The 26,320-nt window shown below is 39.4% G+C and overlaps 2 protein-coding genes across 4 annotated transcripts in view; one reads left to right on the forward strand and one right to left on the reverse strand.

The window, feature by feature from the left end:
- Positions 1-19,160, reverse strand: part of PIGF (phosphatidylinositol glycan anchor biosynthesis class F) — a 47,457-nt gene extending 28,297 nt beyond the window's left edge. For 2 of the 3 annotated variants that reach the window (XM_077813871.1, XM_077813870.1), the window contains exons 1-4: positions 19,005-19,159; positions 17,441-17,691; positions 15,197-15,288; positions 13,927-14,043 (exon numbers count right to left, since the gene is read on the reverse strand). In XM_077813871.1, the coding sequence (XP_077669997.1) occupies positions 13,927-14,043; positions 15,197-15,288; positions 17,441-17,668 (437 nt within the window). In that variant the 5' untranslated portion in view covers positions 17,669-17,691; positions 19,005-19,159. Of the gene's footprint in view, positions 1-13,926; positions 14,044-15,196; positions 15,289-17,440; positions 17,692-19,004 lie in introns of all 3 variants that reach the window. The other variant, XM_077813872.1, reaches the window with a different exon arrangement.
- A 135-nt stretch (positions 19,161-19,295) lies between these two features.
- On the forward strand, positions 19,296-25,827 carry CRIPT (CXXC repeat containing interactor of PDZ3 domain). The gene is made up of 5 exons (XM_077813873.1): positions 19,296-19,369; positions 19,978-20,043; positions 21,514-21,568; positions 22,944-23,047; positions 25,347-25,827. The coding sequence occupies exons 1-5, from the start codon at positions 19,354-19,356 to the stop codon at positions 25,409-25,411; spliced, it is 306 nt and encodes a 101-aa protein (XP_077669999.1). The 5' UTR covers positions 19,296-19,353; the 3' UTR covers positions 25,412-25,827.
- The last annotated feature ends 493 nt before the right edge of the window (positions 25,828-26,320 follow it).

The raw sequence follows: 26,320 nt of genomic DNA on the forward strand, positions 1-26,320 counted from the left end.
GACACTTTATACAGGAGTGGATATAAAGCTATACAATCTCCTCTGTGGGACTTGCATGATTGTAGGTAGCGCTGGGGCAGAGTTCTGACACCCAGTATGGGGTCTTACCTGTATTCCTTTGAAACCAAAGCTTCTGAGGCTTTCCAGGCTGGCTTCATGGCAATCTTAACAGACCAATTGGAGAAGGCCAGGGAGACACTGAGGAGTACACTCTAGGACCCAGTGGCACAGAGTTACATTTGTGAATATTTATCATGTGCTGGCCAGTCATAGTCCTTTCTAGGGCATAAAGCACAGTAGGCATGTCAGTAGATGGTGCACCAATGCCAATAACCAGCATGAAAAGGGACATGGAAGTGTCCACAAGTGCTCCAGTAACGCACTATTGCCCAAGGACCCTGTCCAGAGATATATGTCACTCTGGAGAATGCACGGCAAGTGAGCCAAAAGCCCTAGGTATGCTGATGATGCAAATGGCCCTCCCTAAGGTGCTCCGGAGGGAGTAGATGAAAGAGGCAAAAATCCCCAAGGTGTGTTGACAATACCACTGAAAGTCCATAAATTGTTTGAGAGGAGAAGATGAAGGGCACATATAAGCCCCACAAGCATAAACATCAGGAACATCCCCAAACTCTACCAGCTAATCGATTAAAAAATGCTGGGTTTTGGTTGCTATTTGTTCATTTTTTTACGGTACACACCAGTGAGACAAAAGGATGTATTTAATCAGCCATTGTGGTCCCATACAAGCTCCTTCATCAACCAGAGAATGGAACTGATCACCAGAGGCAACTTAAGTACCTCAGTAGGCAGCATGCCCCTCTGGGTAGCACAGCTTCGACTTTTTACTTTAGGCAGGTCCCACCACTCCTGTGCTCTGGCACACCCTCTGTTGTATTTCTATCGGTTAAGATGGATATCTTTGAAGAATCTCTCATATTCCACTGTAAATTTCCTTTAGCATTCTGCAGTTCTCATCTGCCATATAAATTTCCTAATGACTGCACCACAACTAAGATGGGGAAGAGTTTGTCTGGGGCTTACCCGGGAAGGACAGCTCTGCTTTATAGCGTGTGTGTGTGGGGAAGGAGGTCAGAAACTGCTGTAAAAAAATGTGCTTGGTGGTCAGCTTTGCAGCAATGTCTCACTCCCCCTCCCCACAGGAATGTGAGGTCCGAAGTGCATAAAGGTACGAAATCTGGGTGGGGCAAGTCTCTTTGTTCCACAGAGCGAATAAGCCAGCACCCACCCACCCTCCCTTAGTGAAGGCGAATGGCATGCTGGGTTAGGACCTGTTGTGGGCATTATGCTAGTCGCTCCTTTTAAAGGAATTTTTCCCCCATCACCAGAATTGGCTTCGGTGGAGTGAGGTTTTTTCACCTTCCCCACAGCGGGTGTGAGGGAGGACCTTTTCTGGTGAGAAGAAAAGGTGGTAGGCCATATGTTGCAACTTATTTTGTAGGGTTGAGTGGATGTTCAGTGCAGGTACTCCACAGGAACAGCAGCCAGTGACCAGATAAATGGCCTGGAAAAGGACTTAAAAGGAGGTACTGGATAAAGGAACAGAACAGGGAAGGGGGTTGGGGACTCCTCTGATTGGTACGGCAGGGAGCCAACTGCCCCTCCCCCCTTCTCATAGCCCACCTTAACCCTCTTATGAGGGTGGTGGATGGTAAGGTCCAAGCCATAGGTTGGCTAGGGTACCTGGATGGAAACAAAGGGGGGCTGGTGGAAGCCCCGGAGAACGGATTTGAAAAAGCATGGATTTTCCTTCACTGTACACTTTATCTGCCAGGCAGTCCCAGACATCTATATAATAAAGTTGCAGCCTGATTAAAATCTATGACAAGTGTCTCCTGTCCTTCTTGCAGTGTACCCAGACAATGAACCTCAACAAGACACAGAAAGGATCACAGATAAGTAATTCTAACAGAAAAAAAGAGATTAGTATTTTTAATATCTTAGAATTTTAGTCTAATCAAAATTTTTATGTAACTGCTATAATAATAGTGACTTGACAGGCTTCCCAGTGAGGAAACATCAGGGGCCCTCGCTTTCAGGAACTGGAGCCAGATGCATCTAGAATGAGCTCTGCTGTAATTAATTTTTGTTTACTTCTTACTTGCTGGATTTTTATTAAAAAGTTGTTTGATTTCTTTCTGTCCCATAGGGAAAATAGTTACTTAGGAAAACATGCCAAAAACCAAAAAGACTGAAGTGACAAATTGCAGTAATTCACTCAACCTATGCCAACAAAGGCTTAGTACCAGTACTTCATGTACCTCACCATGTGGGACATGTGAATGATCCCACTTTTCACAAGTTGCATAATATCAACAAGGCTAAGAACAATAAAAGGCTGGATATTTCACAAAACACTGTTCCCTCAACAGACCACAATTTTGAGAGTTATCTGGGTATAAGAAGATTTTGCTGCTCAAAGCATTGTTGAGGGCTCAGATCTCCTCTAATTAGTTCATATGCAAAAGCACAATTCCCCAACCAGTTTTTTTTTTCATAAAAAACCCCAAAAACATTAATAAACCCTGAAAGGGCTCCTAGGACTGCAATTGGACTGGATATTTTCCTCAGATTACTTTAGCTTGGAATATAGTTTAGTTTGGCAAAGTTAAAGTAGGCTAACTACTGCAGTGAGTGTGGTTTGTTTTTTATTTTAATTTGTGTAAGAAAGCACAAGTAAAGCTGCAACAAAGTACTCTATTCTGTTGGGGATTAATTTTATGACAAATGGAATTTTAAATTTTAAAAAAGGCTGCCATGTGAATATCCCAAAGCAAACTTCCATTAAAGTAAAGAATACTAGGACAAGCTGAATGGATCCTGCACATTGCCAGTCAAACTAAGGGCTGAAGCCAGCCTGAGGCACTGAGAGGTCCCACAGCTGTCTCTTATTAGGACCGCCAACATTCCCTTAAGAAACTGGTTTATTAGGGTTAATTTCCAGCAGACACCTGAAGTCCTTACAGGGTGAAGATAGAAACCTAGACAGGAGCAGGTGTAAGGCCAAGCTTGATCACTGGCTTTGCCCCTCAGTGAAGGCCCACAATAGCCTCTGACCTGTAGAAAACTTAGTTCTTTCAATTATATTTGGACGTAGGCTGAAGGATGCATTCGTTGCATGTGAAGTAATAAAAGAAGTTGTGGAGTCTCCTTTTCTTCACAACCAGCTGCTACCATGACTGGACCATCACAAATCTAATGACCTGAAATCCTGGGTTTACTTAATTAGGATTCAGATGGTTTGGCATTTGGCTTCAAAATTCTGAAGTTAGTCTTTTAACACAGCTGTCTGAGGCACTGAGCCTACTGAATAGCACCAAGACTGTTACCACGCTGGAAGACCGAATACTAAAAGACAGCAAGCATTTTGCTTAACTTATACAGATCTCAGCACATGAGGCAATTTTTAAGGATTCATGGTCTGTTGTTTCCTATCATACAAACAGATTGTTTCTACAAAAAATATGTTGTTGATGTGTCTGAGCAGGCCTGGGGCAGGACTTCACGCTACTGGTACCTGTCAGGGAAGGATATATTCAAGAAAAATGCCTGGTAGTATGTTTTTGCCACTTAAATGTATTCAAAAAGTTATTGTCATCAAAAGGCAGACAAGAGTCTGGGTAGCTGAAACAACTGAATGAGAGTCTAGCGTATTTCTAGAATTGTGATTTTGTGATGTCAGAACACTTGCTATAGCGAAAGTTACAATGTTAACTGTTTTCAACTATAAATCTGTTTCCTTTATAATCCTCTGCTTTCACATACAATTCTCTGATTCATTCACCTTTCAGTCTGAATGGTTCTTGCTCAGTCTCTAATCAAAGAGGGTTTTATTATTTTTTTTCACCCTTTCTAAAAGAGCAAAAAGGTTTTTTTGTAAATTTATGGGATTGTGTAAAAGAACAAACTTAACTACTAAATACTAGTAGTTTTGCAAGGTTTGAAAAAGTTCTTTCAGTTAATAAACCTGAAAAGTGTTTACTGAATATATACTGCAAATGTTTTATATTTACAGCTGTGGATTCAAATGAGTCATGCCTGCAAGTTCAGCTATGTGAGTGAGCATTTGGTTGTTAATTTTACAAAATAGTGCTATTACATATCTGTGGGTGCATAGAAACAAAGAAAAAATAGCTGGTAGTCTAATATTAATAGACCCAACCCTGTATACAAGCCTTCTGAAAAATATACCACATAACCTCCTGCTCAGGAGAAAAGGTGGCCTTCGGAGCATGCCCTGAAAGCCAATAACTTGGATTATGTCAGACCCACATGGGGAAACAAATTACAAAATGTAGGCTCCTCCTGTGCAAGAGATTATCAAATACTGCCTATCTTATTTTCAGGTTTTGTGGTGATGGGCATCACTACAGTCTCTAAATACCACTGTAAACCAGAGCACACAAGTGATCTTGGCGGTCATGAAAGCAATTAAGGTGTTTTTTCAGGCAGTTAGGACTCACACTATTCAAGGTCTTATTTATCAATATTCATATTTTGAATTGTACCTAGAAGCAAACAGGGAGACAATGCAGACATTTCAGAAGAGTTGTAACGTGCTGCCTGCATCTAATCTACTAAACAGACTTGCTGCCATGTTCTGAACCAGATGTGGCATCTGTGTGTTCTTCAACTGTAACTTTAAGAACACATTCTAATCAAGTCACAAATGCATACATAACTGTGATCAGATCAACATCAGACTATAAGCCATCACAATTATCATCTGAAACCTGCATAGGAGATGATGCTGTGGCAAACCCAGTTTGCAAGAGCAGCGGGCTATCTGGACATATTCCTAAATTATGAGTCTCCTTGACAAAGGACGAAGAAACCTCCTCATATCATAAGGGCATAAGAGCAAACATTCTCCTGGGTAAATGCTTTTCTTCTCTACTAAGAATATCCTCTACCTTATCTACCGTATTGCTTCGGGGAAACTTACAAGGTCCACTGTCAAAGACCAATAGCTATAGTCTTCCCTACCCCGCCTCTAGCATCTCTGTAGGTGCCAAGGGCAAAATCTAATCCATAAATTCCACATGCTAAACAACACTGGATTCTCTTCCTTTAACTTAAAGAAAATCAAATAAAATTAAATACAAAAAATCTGTTTACAATAGTATGACTTCCTAGTTGAAATAACCAATTTTCAGAAATGCAAAAGACTAAGGTTCAAAATTCATGTTAATGCTTCATGCTGCACATATGTACTATCATCACTATTTTGTCTTAAGTGTGTACATCCTGTTTACCCCATGCAACAAACGATATGCAACAGTGTTTTTGCATTTCCTGACATTTTGTGGAACATCTTACATTGAATTTACATAGTAGTTTGCATTTAACAGAATTATATTAGCACTTTCTTGACATGAGTTTGCACAGGGAATAATCTAGCAATAATGATTAGTCAGAGTGTCCTTGGACTGCCAGATCATTTTCCCGTATAGTCTCTTTGGGTTTTGGTTTATTGGTATTTGTTTTTCTTAAAAGCTTTATAAGGATTTTCTTGTTCAAATGAGAAAGCATTGCCAAATCTACTCAGGATGTACCAAGGATGAGGTAGCTCAAGGGATGGAGGAAAGGCAGACATAGTAGGATTAATGTAGTTTGGTGGAAGGAGCTACATTGTTTATTTATCCATTGAAATTTGACTTCCATTTCAAGATAGTATTTTGCTTTAGACATCCTGTATTACCAGACCACACTGAAAAAGCTATTTTTTGAGAAATTATTATTGAATGAGAATCTCCCACACTTTTAGCCAGAAATACTTTCCCTGATGGCAGCTCATTACACAACTTAATGTTTATGAACAGTTTTCCTATGCTAAAATGAGTTATTTTTGGCTCAGTAACAATACTCTAAACGAGGAGTTTACATTTGTGTAGTGTTGGGTTTGATGACTGTATACAGTGAGACTCTGAAATGATCCTCTCTTCAAGGTAATTCTTTAAGATATGGTACAGATAAGGTGAAAATTCTACTCCTACTTCCTAAGGATATCAAAAATGACACTTGGTGAATGTACAAAAGAAGCCAAGATAACAGTAATGCTCCCTACAAGCATTAGTAAAAAAATTAAGATTCTTTTTCTTTAAGGAAAGATATTGTCAAGGTTGACAGATCAAACTGCATCACAAATGCTCCTGTGCTGTGTCTAGGTTGCATAACATACTTTGACTTTAACTCCAGCCCTCATTTTAAGGAATTTAGACTCTTGGGCCCCAATCCTGCGAACACTTAAAAATGCACATAAACTTTACTGAGGTGATTGATTTCAATGGGACTACTCACATGCAAAAAGCTAAGCATGTGTTTAAGTGTTTGTAAGATCAATATAATACAGACTATAACATATTTACAATACAAGCCTGACATTTGTTGAAGAGAAGAGAAATGGTCTTATTTTTTCCCCACATTAATGGTGTCCCTTTTAATTCAGGAATACACAATATTATGCTTATTAGGCTTCTTTTTTAGTGTTAAGATTAAGATATTGTAGCTAGAACAAAGAATCAGAATCTTAGGACTGGAAGGGACCTGACGAGGTCATCTAGTCCAGTCCCCTGCACTCATGGCAGTACTAAGTATTATCTAGACCATCCATGACAGGTGTTTGTCCAACCTGCTCTTAAAAATCTCCATGATAGAGATTTCACAACCAACCTGAGAAATTTATTCCAGGGCTTAACCACGCTGATAGGAAGTTTTTCCTAATGTCCAACCTAAACTGCCCTTGCTGTAATTTAAGCCCATTTTTCCAGTTTGTCCAGATCATTTAGAATTTTAAATACTATCCTCCAAAGCACTTGCAACCCCTCCCAGTTTGGTATCATCTGCAAACTTTGTACGTGTACTCTCTGTGCCATTACCTAAATCATTGATGAAGATATTGAACAGAACCAAACCCAGAACACACATATAAAAGAAACTAAATCACTTATAAAAAAAATACACTGGGCCAAATACAGTTGTGGTGTAAGCAGGAGGCATTCCAGTGCAGTCAGTGGAGAAGCACCCACTTGTGCCAGGGCTGATTTTCACCCATTGTGACACTTGTCTGCAAAGACAAAGTTAATATTCTATCTGCATTTATAATCAGTTTAATAAATCACAGGCAAATTACCTGTAAATGCAAAGTATTAAAATGTAAAGCTTAGCCAAATTTTAGTATTATGATGTTTTCTGATTAGACAACTTTAGATATAAACACACTTCATTATTTATTTCCTAAAACATATGTACAGTTCACTTTAGTTTGTTTTCATTTACTAAATGGTAATTGTGTGACATTGCACTCCATATTTTTATGGAAATATGCTTATTAATGTGAATATGATGTAACTAAATATGCTTTATGCAAAAGGTCTCTTGTAATGTATCATAACAAAGGTTATAACCGACTGAATGTATTCCTCCTATTTGTATGCATGTATCATTCTTGTATCTGAAGCTAGAAATATGAAGTATAACGAGGAGGTCCTACTGTAATTATGCAAAGTGCGGGCCATTAATGATGGTTTAGAATCTTGATGGCTCACATTGACTAGGACAATTGGTTGTAAATGGTTTATTTACCTGCATTCCTGTGGGCTAACTCAGGAAGAATGGAGAATAGGGGGGTTAGTGACATGTGACTGTCACGTGATACTGGAATCCATCTTAATCCTTGTACTTTTCCATTGATGAGGCGGGCGTGGGGACAAGCACAGACAAGATTCCTACCTGTGCCAAAGCTATAAAAGGGGGTGGAGCAGGACAAACAGTGTGGCCAGTCATGAGAAAACCCCTGCTTACGACGTGAGATGTCTGCTGGAACTAACAAGGATTGTACTGGGGAAAGGATTGGGCCCAGACTAGGAAGGAGTCCAGTCTGTGAAAGAAGCTCATTGGAACATCTCTGAGGGTGAGATATTACCTGTAATCAGTTTCTTAACATATTAGGCTTAGACTTGCATATTTTTGCTTTATTTTGCTTGGTGACTTACTTTGTTCTGTCATTACCTGAAACCACTTAAAACCTACTTTTTACACTTCATAAAATCACTTTTGTTTATTAGTAAACCCAGAGTAAGTGTTTACTAACTGGGGGAGCAAACAGCTGTGCATCTCTCTCTATCAATGATATAGAGGGCGAACAATTTATGAATTTACCCTGTATAAGCTTTATACAGAGCAATACAGATTTATTTTATCTATAGTCTGGCATTTCCTAATTTTTTTTGAATGTTTGACTGGACAGCCTAAATAACCTATTTTAACGTGATTTCTGTATGCAATTTCCTCATGTGTAAAAGAAAAATAAATACAAATTCTATTATGTGCAACAGTAACAACCTCACATCATCAATAGGGTTTGATTCCTGAACCTGCAGCACAGTTAAGCTAGAGACTAACTACATCAGCTGGCAGCATAAGAAAGCTCCGGTTGCCCACTTCCCACCCAGCATGATAATAGCTATGTGCTAGAAGCTAGGGCAACTTGACCCTATTCCCTCACCCAGAAGGTGGGGTAAGCTCTTTCCCCATGTAGTGCCCCCAGAGAGGGATGGGCCGCTGTGGCCATGTGCTGGGTTGGGTCAGGAGTAGGGGCTAACAGAATGAGTCTCCCCCAATTCTAGGTGAGGCTGTCTGCTCCCATGGCGTGCAGCTGCACCTTTTGTAGTAGCGGGGGGTCCTCACCTTACAGTAGAACGTTCATGTGCAATTCTAGTTTTGGCTTGCTCTATTGTAGCACTTCTGCATAAAGAACACTTTAAAGTCTCAAGAACATATCACAGCATATAACTGAATAATTAAGTTACATCTTACAGGAAACTAAATACGTCTGTTTTCAGAATCAACACCAAATAAAATCAAATCTCTCTCTACTCATTTTCTATAGTACAGTATCAGATGTTAACAATGCAACTAATGCCAGCTAGGGAGTTTCAACACAATCATTCAGACTAGTGGCTTGAAACAAAAACACAAACAGGAGCAGTAAAAATCAGCAATTGCTAGCTGATTTCTAAAGTCTTACACTCAGGTTGCTATTTGAGCCAAAAGTTACTGAAAAGCCTTTTAAATAGCAGTTTCCCACCTCCTTTAATGCTGATGACCTTTTTACAGTTTTTCTTTCCCACTATCAGCTTGTGGTAGCATGTGATTAGCTTGGTGACAGTAGTTGCCATACTAGTTGTCACACTACACACCGAATCCAGAAGCAACTGGCTTAGGCAACCTACTCTTTGGATGCAGAATTAGAGAAAACTGGAGCCCAGATTAGGATTTACTTAAAATTTGGCACAGGATGCCATGAAGTAAAATACAGTAACTTATTTACATATCTCAAAGATACATGCATATGTATACTATTAAAATTGAACATAAATTGATACTTCAAGAGTTGGAACATTTCAGTGTTAGCACAATATTTAATCCAATACTAGAAAGGTAAACTAACACGTTTTTTCCCACAATTTTAAACTGTAGATTTGACAATTACAGTTCAATGTCACATTTTTATTTGAGAACATTATGTCCACAATTCTTCTCTGTGCACTACACAATGGAAAATTCTGAAGCAATTTTTATTATTTTATAATACACAGATCTGATTTATGTGGCTTCAAAAATGATGTAAGTCATTACATAAGGGTAAACATTCTTTTAAAAGGAGAAACACATTAAATTAAAAACTGATGTTGTAATAACTTAATTCACAAGTGATCTTGCAAAGTGGTGAATGCCTCTGCAAGCGATACTTATGGGAATTGAGGGTGCTAAGTACTCAAAGAAACATTACAAATCTTGCAGGATCAGGTTCAAATATGCAAGAATTAAGGGATTGACTCATCTGTAACTATACCAATATGATATAAAGAGTTACATGTGATAAGTAGCAAAGAGTCCTGTGGCATCTTATAGACTAACAGATGTATTGGAGCATAAGCTTTCATGGGTGAATACCCACTTCGTCAGATATATGTAGTGGAAGTTTCCAGAGGCAGGTATAAATAATAAGTAGTCCACTTGAAAGGCCCTTTCCGCCCTCGGTGGGGCATACTGAACAAGTTACAATAGTTATGTGAAAAGATATTCACAGCCGGATCTTTATTTTAGGAGACACGAAAATCGTGGAAAGACTTCACAAAGTGAATAATTTGGCAGTATGAATGCATAACACAACTCTAACCCTTTCCAGGCTAGATATTTGTATTCATAAAACTAGACTTTAATAGCTTTCTAATGTCAAGCTTTTTTCTGTCATTGCTATAATTAATATTCTATTGAATTTTCATTACAAACACATGCACCTTTTACAGAACTTGGTTTACTGATTTTTAAAAAACACATAGGTGGTGAGGGTTACAAAAATAAGGTCACAGTAATTTAGGGCATGATCCAATGAACTCAATGAAAAAATTAGCTCTCCTGTTCTAAAATACATTCCTAGTATGTACAAAATTCTCTCCCTTTCCCCTCCCCCACAACTCAACATACTAAAACTTAAGGCAAAAGCATCCCCTGTCCTCCCCCACTATTCAACCGTCTATTCTCCCTCACCATCGAATTACCCACTCCTCACTCCACATGGTAAACCCAGTAAATCAACCTGGGAACACACCGCACCCACAATCAACCCCTTCCTCAGCTCATGTCCCCTTGACTTCCACCTCACTCCTGCGAGCATAGTTCCAGTTAATAAATTACAAACTAAGGAATTAATTTCTGGAAAGGAGAACCATTGAGATACTAGATGACTACAAGATTACTACAGTAGTTCTTTGTAATGGATTTGCACCCATAAGAGTCAAATCAGCTGCATTATGTTGAATGAAACATGTATTTTACTTTAAAATGTTGTGAGACTGAAAGAGAGATATGAAGGGACAAGCCTGCCTCCTACAGCATAATACAGTCATACAAATAACTATATTCAAAACAACATTAAAAAGCTAAACTGAATCCTAGAAGGGAATGGAACTGAGTTAAAGCTGAAATCTAACCTAGCAGAACAGAGGAAATCATTGTAGAATGTGTCACAAACTCACCTACCGTTTAGCGAGCTAAAACCTCCCAGTACAATGGGGTGGATTGACAACATTTTAGTACTTAGTCTTACTTTATTTTGACTAAAAATACTCCAAAGCTTTAATTAAATCTTTCAGAGGTTTAATTTCTGTTTCCCTATCTACTTTTTAGAGTGAAAGGAGAAAATGCCCTATGCAACTGACCCGAATAGGATGCTTAATGACTACCAAAGCCCATGAACAGCTTATATGCTAATATTAATATAAAGGTTGTTACATGTGACTATTACACACAGTATACTTAAATTTGATCTTCTCTACATTGGTATAAATCAGACGTAACTCCACTTAAGCCAATAGTGATTCACTTAAACGTAAACGCAAGTGTGATCAGACTTCAGCCTTATGGACCTATAGTATGATATACATAATAAAAATCTGTGTGTAAAGAATTACTACTATCATGTTTACAGTTTTTAAACTTCAATGTCTCCATCTTCTAATTTAAATTATTGGTTATCTGGGAGCGGGTTGGTGGGTTCTGTGTCTTTAAACTGAATCAAAAAGGACTCTGTCCTCAATTCAGGCGAATGTAATGATCTACAGCATCTCATTATGCAACAAAGCTGATGTTATTTTCATAATTAGTTTAAATAATGCCACCAGAACATTTGAGTTTTCCTACAATGAAAACAGATTTCTTTAAATAGTCTTTTTCCAATAGTCATAACCAAGATCATGTGCATCAAATTTCTGTTTAAGGTCGATTACATTTTTTCCCACAGTTAAGTTATAATTCCTTGGAAGCAGGTGGTGAGAAGTGTCATTTTAAAGTTGTGTAACTTCAACATTTATCAAGTGAGGAAATGTGCAAGATTATTCCATAGAATTCAGTCATGGGTCTCTTATATAAAGGGTGGTGATCATGCAAATTGTGTAATGATTTTGCACTGTGGATAAGTGTCTACTTAGAATCAAACTATTTTAAAGACGTGTGAAACTAGATTTTGAACCCTGGAGGCCAGAAACAAAATGAAAAGCTATCTCACCAATCAACTGTACCACGGAGATGTTTCATCAGGGAAACAATGACAACCCTAAATTATGGATGTGATAAGTTTGACTCAAGAATAATGACCTTGTACATTCATTCAGAAAGCCCTATCCTCTTTATAAAAGACTCCAGGACATGTTGCTTCCTGCAATCATGTATCAGAGGGGTAACCGTGTTAGTCTGTATTCACAAAAATAACGAGGTGTCCGATGGCACCTTAAAGACTAACAGATTTATTTGGGCATAAGCTTTCATGGGTAAAAAACCCACTTCTTCAGATGCGTGGAGTGAAAATTACAGATACGGGCATAAATATATATATATTGGCACATGAAGAGAAAGGAGTTACCTTACAAGTGGAGAACCAATGTTGAAGGCCAATTCAGTCAGGGTGGATGTGGTCCAGTCCCAATAATTGATGAGACGGTGTCAATACCGAGAGAGGGGACATTGCTTTTGTAGTGAGCCAGCCACTCCCAGTCCCTATTCAAGCCCAACTTGATGGTGTTAAGTTTGCAAATGAATTGTAGTTCTGCAGTTTCTCTTTGACATCCGTTTCTGAAGTTTTTTTGTTGAAGAATGGCTACTTTTAAATCTGTTATTGAGTGTCCAGGGAGACTGAAGTCCACCCTATATCGGAAACCTACTGACCGTTGTGCTTACCTACATGCCTCCAGCTTCCATCCAGGACACATCACATGATCCATTGTCTACAGCCAAGGGCTAAGATATAACCGCATTTGCTCCAATCCCTCAGACAGAGACAAATACCTACAAGATCTCTATCAAGCATTCTTAAAACTACAATACCCACATGGGGAAGTGAGCAAACTGACTGACAGGGTGAGATGGGTACCCAGAAGTCACCTACTACAGGACAGGTCCCACAAGGAAAATAACAGAACACCACTGGCCATCACGTAAAGCCCCCAGCTAAAACCTATCCAGCGCATCATCAACGATCTACAACTTATCCTGGAAAATGACCCCCCACTCTCACAGGCCTTGGGAGGCCGGCCAATCCTCGCCTACAGACAGCCCCACAACGTGAAGCAAATACTCACCAGCAACTACACACCACACCACAGAAACACTAACCCAGGAACCAATCCCTGTAACAAACCCCGTTGCCTTCTCTATCCCCATATCTACTCTAGCGACACCATCATAGGACCCAACTACACCATCAGGGGTTCATTCACCTGCACATCTACTGTGATATATACCATCATGTGCCAACAATGCCTCTTTGCCATGTATATCAGCCAGACGGACAGTCTCTACGTAAAAGGATAAATGGACACAAATCAAACATCAGGAATGGTAACATACAAAAGCCAGTAGGAGAACACTTCAATCTCCCTGGACACTCAATAACAGATTTAAAAGTAGCCATTCTTCAACAAAAAGTCTTCAAAAACAGACTTCAAAAGAGAAACTGCAGAGCTACAATTCATTTGCAAACTTAACACCATCAAGTTGGGCTTGAATAGGGACTGGGAGTCGGTGGCTCAAAAGCAATTTTCCCTCTCTTGGTGTTGACACCTCCTCATCAATTATTGGGACTGGACCACATCCACCCTGACTGAATTGGCCTTCGACACTGGTTTTCCACTTGTAAGGTAAATCCCTTCTCTTCATGTGCCAATATATATTTATGCCTGTTTCTGTAATTTTCACTCTATGCATCTGAAGAAGTGGGTTTTTTACCCACGAAAGCTTATGCCCAAATAAATCTGTTAGTCTTTAAGGTGCCACTGGACTCCTCGTTGTTTTTATTGCAGTCATATCTGTTTATATTGTAAGAGAAGGAGGAAAATGAAAACTTACCCATTTTTACTAAACACCCTTATCCATGCTTGAATGTTTGGTCCCAGCATACACAAGCAGTGTAAAGTAGTAAATGTAGATAGGAGTACTGCAAACAGAAATGTCTCAAGCACTGACCTATAAAGGAGAGACAAACTTTTTTAGTTAATTTTATGTTAATAGCAATGAGTCTAAAGTTTTTTTAAAAATGCCAGCTCCATTAGAAAATGTGTACACCTTCTTAAAACTAATCTAGCAAGAAAAGTTTCTTTTGTTCAGCCTTTAGGAATAAAGGGAAAGGAATACAATATCCTCAGATAGCCCCATATCCGCTAAACAAACTAAAAAATGTAGTAATTCATCTGAAATATTTGGGTCCTGTACAACTTTAACAGACACAATGGTAATTTGTATGGATAGTCACTTTAGTTCAAAAGTATCCACTGATTTTTTACTTTCCCAAATCTTTCATCTTTCTTGTTTGACTATGGAAGCAGATAATGAGCTTTACCTGCATGATGTTGTCATTACTCAGCATCTCAATATCACTTCCAAATATCAGCCATGATAGATGCAAAGCAGGTTTCCCCCTATAACTTACATCCCAAATGCTAATACGATAGGAAGAGAGAGAAGGACATGGGACATTTATACAACTATAGTAGAACCTCAGTTACGAACACCAGAGTTACGAACTGACGAGTCACCCCTCCAAAAAGCAAAACACAGTACTGTATTTAATGTAAATTACTAAAAAAATAAAGGGAACGCTTAGAAAAAAAAGTTGACACGGTAAAGAAACTGTTTCTGTGCTTGTTTCATTTAAATTAAGATGGTTAAAAGCAGCCTTTTTCTTCTGCATAGTAAAGCTTCAAAGCTGTATTAAGTCAATGTTCGGTTGTAAACTTTTGAAAGAACCACCATAACATTTTGTTCAGAGTTATGAACATTTTAGAGTTAAGAACAACCTCCATTCCCGAGGTGTTTGTAACTTTGAGGTTCTAGTGTACTGCAACTTTCCCATGCTGTTTTTTTTTCTTGATCACTGTTCCATGTAGATTATAAAACAGAATGAGCATATACTAAAAGGCAAGTGGTCAGTTGTCTGTTTTTAATTCCTACTAGTGCCTGCCTCAAAATATATACAGACAATGGGTGAGGTTCTGCTTCTACTGAAATCGATGGGATTGCCATTGACTTCATTTGGGCCAGGACGTAATCCAAAACCTTTTAACCAATATTTGTAAGGAGCTTTAAAGCTTTTAGGTGAAGATAGGGTTTTCAGACTTACTCTATTAGTGGTGCTCCATAAAGAATGATAATTCCATGAAACAGTATACATGATATGAAGAAGAATACACAGCATTTTAGAAATCTGGTTACCTAAAAAAAAAACAAAAAACCACCACTAAATATCAGGATAATGCTCTATAAATAGTACAGTAAGCAATATACATTCTTCATTTTATCAACAGTGTTCCACTATGCCTACCTTGGAAACATACCATTCAAATTATTACATTGGGCTATGGTTGAAACTAATAATTTAATATAAAAGTTTTCCTGTGTTTAGTGTTTTAAAAATAAAAATCACACTTCAGTTTTGTGTGTTTTACCTACTGTACTACTATTACAAATAACACCTACAATTACTATAACTGAGAAGGATAACATGAAGAAAAACGTTTCCCAGTTTGTTTCCCGTGCACCTTTGACAGTACTTGTGTTGTATGCTTCTTTTATTGGAATGCATCTTCCACAAAGTACTAAGGAAGATTAGAAAATAAACAAAATATTTTAAAAATTGGAAGAGAGACTCCGAGACATCATAGTATATAAAACTATATTTGACTCCAACTACATTTTAAAACTGACTAGATTTCAACGTAACAGTGCCACTTTCAGAAATGGGTATCTAACTTTCTACTATCCTGTAATAGGGGTTCTCAAACTTCATTGGACCGCGACCCCCTCTGAAAAGAAAAATTACTACAGGACCCCAGGAGCAGGGACCGAAGCCTGAGCCCATCCAAGCCTCACCACCCCAGGAGATGGGGTGGGAAAGCCAAAGCCCAAGAGCTTCAACACCAGGCAGGGGGCCTGTAACCTGAGCCCTGCCACCTGGGCCTCAGCAAGTCTAAGCCATCCCTGGCAACCCCATTAAAATGGGGTCATGACACATTTTGGGGTCCCGACCCAAAGTTTGAGAACAGCTGATGTACATAATATTTTTTAAAATACATCATTAATTTTCTACCAGTTTATATGGTACTCATTTGTTACCTGTTTTTCTTCTGTAGGAGTCTGATGAGCAGTTTTGATTAAAGAAGCACCACCCAAATCTGAGTGGTTCTATTCAACTCAAGTCACAAAGGAAACTTCCAACATTAGTTAAGTTTCATGTTCCTTGTAAAGTTTTTAAAAGTTTGTTTTTTTTTCAAGTCACAAACCCTAAAAAGATTTTTTTGAATATTTTTGTATCATTTTCCCCTTATCAAATAAATCAATGTCACCTCACACACTGTGTGCAAAATTATTGCTTTCAAGCTATTTGGCTTGTCAAGCTATTTGAACATCACCAAATTCTTAGTAACAGTGGTCTAACCCCTTGGCTCAGCAACTGAGGTGCAGAAGAAAGGTGATGTGAAGATGCTTTTGTGCCTCTCCAATCCTGGCCTTGCTGGGAACTGATCCAGACCCCCATGCTAAAATTAATTTCTTTGTGTTCACATTCCCAAAACTTCACTTGCAAAATGTAGTATTATAGTGTCTTTTATAAAATTGCAGTGCCTGTGGGAACTGGCTTGGTTGTTCAAGTGACCTTAACTATCCATTCCAATACTTTCCCAATTAATTTTGCTACACTTTACCTTCATTTAAATTTGATGGGTTTGATTTTTTTAAAAAAAAAAAAAAAACACTTTCAAGATTTTACTGTTTTTCTTTATCAAATTATTGCTATGTCTTAACAACTATTAACTGCAGAGGAGAACAAACCTCTCCATAATGCTGGTTTAGGCCCTAATCCTGCAGTGACCTGTGTCTATATAGACCTCTGCATTCATAAGAGTCCGACGGACTTCTGCCAGAATGGAGCTTATTGGGAGATCATTGTCTTAGACTATAAACCACCAGTTCTTGAAAACACACTAAGACATATCTTAGCAAGGACCCCTAGGTTTGCTGACAGTGTCAGAGGTAGAAAGATCCCAGTTGGAGTGGAGTTGGCAGTATCAGGACTCCTGGGTCCTCTACCTGACCCTGGGAGGGGAGTGGGGTCTAGTAGTTTGAGTACAGAAATACTCCCTCCTGAAAACTTGAGTAGAAGAGAATGTTTAACATTGATGAAAATACTGGAAAACTCATTTTAAAAGACAATACACACTTACTCAGCTCATTTACAAAGGCCAAGATCTGACAACCAAGCACTTTAACGTATTTTGTCCTTTCACTTTCCTAGTTGATTCCTTCAATAAAAAGATAGTCAATCCTCCCTCAAAGCTACTAGCATCAAGTTAACTATACAGAGTCTTACCTTGTGAGCAAATGAAATTCTCTTAGAAGATGGATTTGGTTTAAGTACTATATACAAGATTATATTTACAGTTGTTACACAAATAGAACAGATGCACAACCAGATAAGGTGTGTTCCCAAAACTGAGAAGTTTTCCAAGAAGAAAGGTGGAACAACAGTTGTTAGGATAATGGAAAATACACAGACAATGTGGGCAGACAGCAGTCTCTTTATTTCTGTATCTTTCATGGTGTTCTATCGTGACTATCCACCTACAATAAAGCAAATAACATTATTGTAGTTAATTACTGAAAGGCTTAAGAGGGAGGAAAAAATATTATTTTTCCTGGTTGGAATGCATAGCAAGATAAATTATGTGCTTCTCTAAACCAGAAAACTCAGTTTAGGAGCAATCATGATGTTTCATTCCTAAAAAAGTTTCAGAATAAAAAAGCCAGCAATAAAATACTTGAAAATTGGTTACCCAATGGTTCAAAAGCTGGCTGAACTGAATACTCACATAGACTAGATGATGCTGATTCACTGCTGATTAATTTGATTTTGAGACAACTAAAAGGAACATTTTGATGACTTTTTTACATAGAACATTCCTCTGAAGTATTTACAACAACATTGTGAAATACTGGTTCCCATGGTTGAGCACAAAGAGAAAATACACATAAACAAATATGAAACTGAGCATTTTCATTCTCCATGTGAACAAAAGCACACAGAGTAAACAAAAAGTAAACAAACAGCACAAAAAATGAAAAGCAGATTTGAAAAAATAATTGCTTTCATAGTTTGAAGTGTTAAGACATGGGAACACTGAAAAATATATATACAATTCTAAATTGGTGGAAACTCTTTAAAAAACAGGTGCTATTTTCAACCTTAACTATCCACTTCTATTCAACCTAAATTTGTAACTGTTTGGAGGTAGGGCATTCAAATAACTAAGTTTTAACCCTTACTACATACAAGCAAAAAGAAATTCAAGAAGCTAACTCTTCAGCCCGCCCTCTTGTGATTTTCTCAGAGATATGGGGAATCCTGATTTTGTTGGGCAAGACAAAACAATTACACAGTCTTGTAAGATACACTGGGGAGGGGGAAGCATTCCTGCTCAATATTATTCTGTACCATTCTTTGCAACCTGCCATTGGCAACGGATTGTGATAATGTTTCCTGCTACAACATCTGATGCATGGGCCATGCTGATGTTTGCATCCCCAGGCAGTGACAGTCTGCACCACAGGCTTTGTGCCATCGGGCAATTTGCAGCGAGGCAAAATGTCATGACCTGTCTTCTTCCTAGGCTATGTTCAACCTCCCTCAGCCAGCACGTGACCAGCATTCATCCCCAGATTTGGTGAGGAGCGGCGGGAGGCTCTGCGGTGGGGAGACAGGTAGTGGGGGAAGCAGGGGGGGGAAGCAGCCGGCGGGCGGGGGGAGGCAGTGGGGGAAGGCGGAGGGAGGCGCAGCCTGCGGGGAAGGGGGGGGAGCAGCCGGCAGGAGAGGGGGGAGGCAGCGGAAGGCGCAGCCCTGGGGGAGGGGGATGGAGGTAAGGCCATCTTCCTCTTACCTGAGTCACATCCGTGAGGCAGTGGGCGGGGCTACACCGAACGCGAGGTCAGAGGTCACGGGGCTCACCTGCCCCTTCGCTTTAGTCTCTGCGTAGGTAGCCGCGCCGGGCGCGTTGCAGAGGTCACAAGGGCTGAGATTGACAGGTGGTGGTAACCAATCAGGATAACTTGCTATGTGATTTGGGCAAACCGATAGGCTGGGTCCGGTGGTTGGGGGGGGGGCAGGCTGAGGCGGAGGACGGAAGCGGAAGCGGAGAGCCGGCAGTGACGGTTTGTTTACGTTTTCACAGCTGCTGTCTCCTGGTGGCGGCGGCGGCGGCGGCGCCTGGCGCGCGATTCTGGCTCAGCATGGTCTGCGAGAAGTGTGAGTCCCCTGGGGCAGCCTCCTCCCCCCCGCACCCTTTCCCGGCGCCGAGACTCCCCTGGGAGCCTGCGCTGAATCCCCGCCCAGGGGCTGAGCCACGACACTGTCCTGTGGCCCCGCCCCCGTTAGCGAGAGGGGCCCAGCGGCCTCTCCGCGGTCCGTTCTCCTTCCCCGCCCCTGCCCTCTGGGCAAGTGGTAGGCCCGCAGGGGCAGGTCTCCCTTTTCTGGCTGGGCCTTATCTCCCACACCCCCCTTCCCCGGCTGGTAAGTGGGCACCGAGGCGGGCATAGCTATGGGCTGAACTGCCCAGGTTTGTGTGGAGCCCTTGCTGCATGGCGCCCACTCGATGTTTGCCCCACCGCTTCTTGGCTGTCCCAGCTGTTGCCCCATGGCTTGAACCTGTGTCATTGCTTCTGTGGGTGAACTGGCATCTCTCACCAAGGGAACCTACAGAAGCCAGGCACAGCCTGGCCTCCGATCAGGAGCTTGCTGACCACTGACTCCAGAAATACATATTTTATGACATTTGTAGTAATAAGCAGCATTTGCTTAGAGGCCTTAATGAAAACTGGGTCTAGTCCCCTCCCATGCTGTATGTTGTGTTATAGGTGAGAAGAAACTTGGCACTGTAATTACACCCGACACATGGAAGGATGGAGCAAGAAACACTACAGGTATTGCATTTGAAAAGTTACTGAATTGAGGAAGAATTTATGCTCTTATTAGATGTCAGTAGATAACTGTCCTTCACTTAAGTCAGATTCTTTCCCATGATAATTCAGTCTATTGGGAATGTAACTACTTTGATCTTCTGTGGTGCTCTATGTGTTTGTACTATATTGCAGTACGAAATAATGATGCGTGTAAGCATGGACTAAGAGGTCCTCTTGTCTCACATCTTAATCCTGTCTCACATCTTAATCCTTGGAGTACCCTATATTCATTTTTTCCACCCATTTATTTGCTCTAGTCTACTCACCCTCAACATTTTACTTTGCACCCACCTTCAGGCTAATCTTCCTGATCAGTATTTCACTTGGTTATTCTTGGGTATTTATAAGTATTAAACACATTTATTTAAAAAACATTTATTTTATATTGAACTATTACATATTTAGTAGCTAAATGGAACCTGAACACCAAACTAACAAACAGTAGATTTAAAATGGGGTATTGGAGTGTAATTAAATATGACTGCTCATGCTTTTGGGAGGAAGAGAGAAAGGAAAGGACTCCCTGGTGGTTAAGGCACAGAACTAGGAGTTAGAAACCCTCGGTTCCATTTCCAGCTCTGCCATGGACTTTCTGTCTAATATTGGACAAATAACTAAGGCCTCAATTGTGTAGTGCAGTAGTCCACCCACCTGGAGCTTTACATACCAATTCTTTGAAGACAATAGGAAAAGGACCCAGACCTTTACCCATTTTTCCCCCCTTGACCAAAACCTGTATCAAATTAACTGTACAGTGGAAATGAGAATTCATATATTGAGACCAAATTATAGTTTGTAGAGATTCTCTGGTGGAAGTTCCTGTAAATGTACAAAATATTGAGTATGCATTCTCTAAGAGTTATGTTTTAATACAGTGTCTCCAAGCAAGCTGATTGAACTGAGTCTTACGTTAGTCACAACTGTTCATGTCCTTTAGATAACTTTTCATTGTTTATAATATATTGCACTTCTGCTACATTTAGTGTATAGTACAGGGGTTCTCAAACTGGGGGTCTGGACCCCTCGGGGGTTGCGAGGTTATTATATGGGGGGGGGTCACAAGCCGTCAGCCTCCACCCCAAACTCCGCTTTGCCTCCAGCATTTATAATGGTGTTAAATATATTAAAAAGTGTTTTTAATTTGTAAAGGCGGTGGCACTCAGAGCCTTGCTATGTGAAAGGGGTCACCAGTACAAAAGTTTGAGAACCACTGGTATAGTAGTAGTAATATGAGAACTCAATGTGGGTTCTATTGGACTTTCAAGACTTATGATGTTCCTGGGCTCTTGTTTTGAATGAACTTTTCCCCCTTATTTGATCAAGCCTGGGAGGGGCATATGGGTGTGTCTCTTTTTTTTAATTTATTAAATAAGCTTTTTACAAATGACTTTGATATTAGTCAGTACATTTGTTTATCTTTCCTCTATAAAGAAAGTGGCGGACGAAAACTAAATGAAAATAAGGCACTGACTTCAAAGAAGGCAAGGTTAGTATTGCAATTTTAACTTACTCAGATAAGAATAAAGATCTTATAAAGTTTTTACTGGGACAAAACTTTTTTCATGTATTTCTGAGTAATTTTTAAAACTGATATACAATTCTCATTGTATTTGTCTGACAGAACACAAGCTATCTGAGGCAAGGACCGTGCAATATTATGATGCTATAAATATTTGTAAACAAATGTATGCATCTTCAGACTCGTCTTGTATTGCTGTGTTCTAGGGAGAACATAGCAATACAACTGCCCAAACTTTGCAATGCTTAAGTCCACCCTAAACTTTCATATATCTGCCTAGTTGTCTTATTTTAGATTTGGTGAGGAAGGGTTTGATATTATTGAGGAATTGGGAGATCTGGGTTCTGTTATTTCAGGGATGAGCAAACTTTTTGGCCCGAGGGCCACATCAGGGAATAGAAATTGTGTGACGGGCTATGAATGCTCACAAAATTGGGGTTGGGGTGTGGAAGGGGGTGCGGGCTCTGGGGTGGGGCTGGGGATGAGGAGTTTGGGGTGTATGAGGGTGCTCTGGGCTTGGGACCAAGGGGTTTGGAGGGCAGGAGGGGGATCAGGGGTGTGGGAAGGGGTGCAGGTTCCAGCTGGAGGTGCAGGCTTTGGGGTGGGGCTGGGATGAGAGGTTTGGGATTCAGGAGGGTGCTCCGGGCTGGGATCGAGGGTTTGGAGAGCGGGAGGAGAATCATTGGAGTGCGTAGGAGCCAGAGCAGGGCCATGCTGCATCTTCCAGGAGCTGCGTGGTGCGGCCCTGGCCGGAGCCGGGCCGAGCCGCATGGTGCGGCCCCAACCAAGCGCCTCAGCGGGAGCGGGGCCGAGTGGCATGGTGCAGCTCGCGGGCCGGCTGAAAACGGCTCGCGGGCCATAGTTTGCCCACCCCTGTGTTATTGTCTCTGACAAGACTTCCTGTGAGACCATGAGTCACTGAGAAACCTCTGAGTGCCCGTTTATCTACTTGTAAAATAGTGTGATAGTTGTTGGCCTCACAGGAGTGTTGAGGCTTAATTCCCTTTTTGCAGAGTGCTTAGAGACCATTAGGTGAAAGGTATGGAAGTGCAAAATATTCTATCATTAATAGTTTACAAATAAAAACTTGCATTTGATCAGCTTTGTCTACACGCTGCAGGGGTGTGCAGTGGGCCATATTATTAGCTTCCATATGCCATATTTGGCCTTAGGACTCTTTGAATGTCTCTCTCCTAGGCCATAGTTTCTCTACATTGTCTGTTTATAGCCACTGTAAGTTCAGTGGTTTTGCAATTATCATGATGAGGCAGATGGGAGTATTTTCTCCTATGGCTTTTACATGAACATCTAATGTGTGGAATATTTTATTTTTTCATCCTAGATTTGATCCTTATGGGAAGAACAAATTTGCAATATGCCGGATTTGTAAGAGTTCTGTTCATCAGCCAGGGTCTCACTACTGCCAGGGATGTGCTTATAAAAAAGGTGAGATTTATGTAGCATGACTTTTCCTTCCCTATCCAGCTTGAATTTAGTGCACAAATGGAACTCCACTTGTTTTAGTTTTAGGCATCAGAAATAGTAGAGCTGAAGAATAATTCAAACTTACCTTGGTAGGTTTATGGAAAACTGTTATTGAAGGTTGCTGTTGCTGAGCAATTGCATGAACTCTCTCTTAATATAAAATAATGTGATTGTGTTTAAAATTAATTTATAGATTCGTGGATTCCAAGGCCAAGAAGGGACCATAATGATCATCTAGTTTGACCTCCTGTATAATGCAGGTCATAAACTTCCACCCCCAAATTCCCCAGAGCATATATGTAGTATTAATTTAAAAATTCCCAGTGAAGGAGAACCCACCATGTCCATTGTTAAAGTGTACCAATGGTTAATTAACCTTGATGTTAGAAATGTACACCTTATTTCCAGTCTGAATTTGTCCAGCTTCAATTTCCAACCATTGGCTCTTGTTACGCCTTTGCTGCAGTTTTCCCATATAGTCTCAAATTTTACTTTATATTTAATAGTCTCACACCAAAAGAAATTATCTTTAGGTTCCTATAGCATACAAGCCTCACAAGGCCTCTGATTCTGGCTGTGTGGCACAAAAGGAAGAGAGGGGAACCCAGTTTGTGAGAGAATTGAGTGATGGTGGTTCTTGAAGAGTGCATATGTCAATGGTTGTCTTTGTGGCTGACTCTGACTTCCCATGAACCCAGTTGCAATTTGTGGCAATCAAATGGAGCAACCATATGCCACTGCCAGTAGAAGGATAATGCAAATTTTACTGAAGGAGACTTACTGGCCCAGTTATACAAGTACTTGGTCCATTGTAAATGAAGCTTGCACTAAGCTGAAACTGAGAAGTAAAAGGTTTCAGAGTGATAGCCGTGTTAGTCTGTAAATAAATCTATTAGTCTCTAAGGTGCCACAAGGACTCCTCATTGTTTTTAGAAGTAAAAGTTAAAGATCAAATCAGCAGCACAAAGAAGCAGACTATTGCAATGCATCCATTATGGTATATGCAATAGTGTTTCTATACCGTTGAGCTTGGCACACACAGGGGTGAATTGATACTCCATTCCTGACTCTAAACTTCCTAGCTTTTATTGGTTTATAGCAGACCTTTAATTATATTTAAGGCTGTCAATTAATCGCAGTCTTGCAAGTGATTAACGCAAAACAAATTAACTAGATTAAAAAAAAGTAATGATTAATCACAGTTTTAATCACACTGTTAAGCAATAATAGAATACCAATTTAAATGTATTATAAATATTTTTGGATGTTTTCTACATTTTCAAATATATTGATTTCAATTACAGCACAGAATAGAAAGTGTACAGTGTTCACTCTATATTATTTTTATTACAATTATTTGCAAAAAAAAGATAAACAAAAAATAGTATATTTCAATTCACCTGATACAAGTACTATGGTGCAATCTTTTTATTGTGAAAGTGCAATTTACAAATGTAGAATTTTTTTTTTTACATAACTGCACTCAAAGAAAACTGGAAAACTTTAGAGCTTACAAATCCACTCAGTCCTACTTCTTGTTCAGCCAATCACTTAGACAAATAAGTGAGAACGGGTGTTTGCATGACACTGTTGTAGCTGGCGTTGCAAGGTATTTACATGCCAGATATGCTAAACGTTGGTATGACCCTTCATGCTTCGACTTATAGGCACTACAATACTCGTATGAGGTGAATTGAAAAATACTAATTCTTTTGTATATCTTTTTTATAGTGCAAATATTTGTAATAAAAAATAATGTAAAGTGAGCACTGTACATTTTGTATTCTGTGTTGTAATTTAAATCAGTATATTTGAAAATGGAGAGAAACAACCAAAAATATTTATAAATAAATTTAAATTGGTTTTCTGATTTAATAGTGCAATTAAAACTGCGATTAATGGTGAGACTTTTTTAATTGCGTGATTAATTGCAATTATTTTTAATTGTTTGACAGCCCGAATTATATTAGTTATATATGTTTTAGTTATTTACCCATAGTGTAGCTGTATCATTGAGACATAAACTGCTTTAGCAGCCATAATATCACTACTGCATGATTTGCCATTTCTGATAAAAATCAAGAGAGCACACAAACAACTTGAGAATGAGAGCTCATTCTACTCATCCATCAACTTTTCCTGTTTGACAACTTTTTGGAAGAGACACTCTTTATAAAGACTCACAGCCATGAAAATCATTGAAAAGAAATTTACCCAAAAAACCTCAATATGACTTGTACACCTTATTCTTCATTTTTAGGCATCTGCTCAATGTGTGGGAAAAAAGTCTTGGATACCAAGAACTACAAACAAACATCTGTCTAATTATGTTGAGTGAGGATTTTATGCACTTGTTTCTGAAAATCTTTATACAGTTTAACTTCTAATCTAAAATAGCTTGTGAATATTATTCGAGAGTAATATGTGTCTGAAGGAAAAACTGAAAGACCCATTTGACCAGAAGTCTAAGAGATCTGACTTTTATTATTTTGGCACTAAACTTACTGATGTTTAAAAATAATGGTTTTACACATATTGATATAGTCCTGAATTGCAATGAGATGTCTACTAAGTGTTCAGATCAAAACCACCACCATCATAGCTCATAGATTCTCAGACTTTGTATTCCTGCTAGTCCACTGTTAGGTTTTGACTCGACCACTTACGTAATAGTGTAAACATTTTGTAAATGCTTAAAATATGAGATCATGTCAACTCATTAAAGTTGTTGTTCCTGTTCAGTTTCCGTTTACTTTATTTTCTGATAACTTGACGTATTTGTAATTTTCCACATTCAAAAATGAATGGTTACAGTTTTGTCCTGCACTGAGGAATGTTGGTGTGTAGATATAAACAACACTTCACTCTTGTTGAGACTTCTCATTGGTTTACTAACTGGAGTAACATTGGTCAAATTACAACAAATGATTTGAATACTAAATAAAAAATAAACCCAACGTGTTACTAATTTAAATTAATAACTACCAATTTACTTCAAGTAATGTTACCTTTGCAGCTGAAGATAGATAGCGGAATGCTTTAGAAATATCTTATCAAGTCTCCTCTGTGAGATTAGTTAATACACCCATTTTTCACAGGGATGTCTGCTTGCTCAACACGATAAAATGAATCTTAATGCTAATCCCCTGATATTCTTCATGTCCTACTGTAGTTGGAGTGTGATCTTAAACGTCTGTTTTGGAACTAAGGTTCTTGAAAGCTGTGCTAGTATAA

The sequence above is a fragment of the Eretmochelys imbricata genome, chromosome 3 (genome assembly GCF_965152235.1).
Source record: "Eretmochelys imbricata isolate rEreImb1 chromosome 3, rEreImb1.hap1, whole genome shotgun sequence".
Lineage (NCBI taxonomy): Eukaryota > Metazoa > Chordata > Testudines > Cheloniidae > Eretmochelys > Eretmochelys imbricata.

What these genes read in the sequence shown, in the direction of transcription:
- CRIPT (XM_077813873.1), top strand. An exon ending in TGGAGCAAGAAACACTACAG is followed by an intron (nt 20,044 to 21,513) that starts GTATTGCATTTG and finishes TCCTCTATAAAG; the next exon opens with AAAGTGGCGGACGAAAACTA. An exon ending in CTGACTTCAAAGAAGGCAAG is followed by an intron (nt 21,569 to 22,943) that starts GTTAGTATTGCA and finishes TTTTCATCCTAG; the next exon opens with ATTTGATCCTTATGGGAAGA.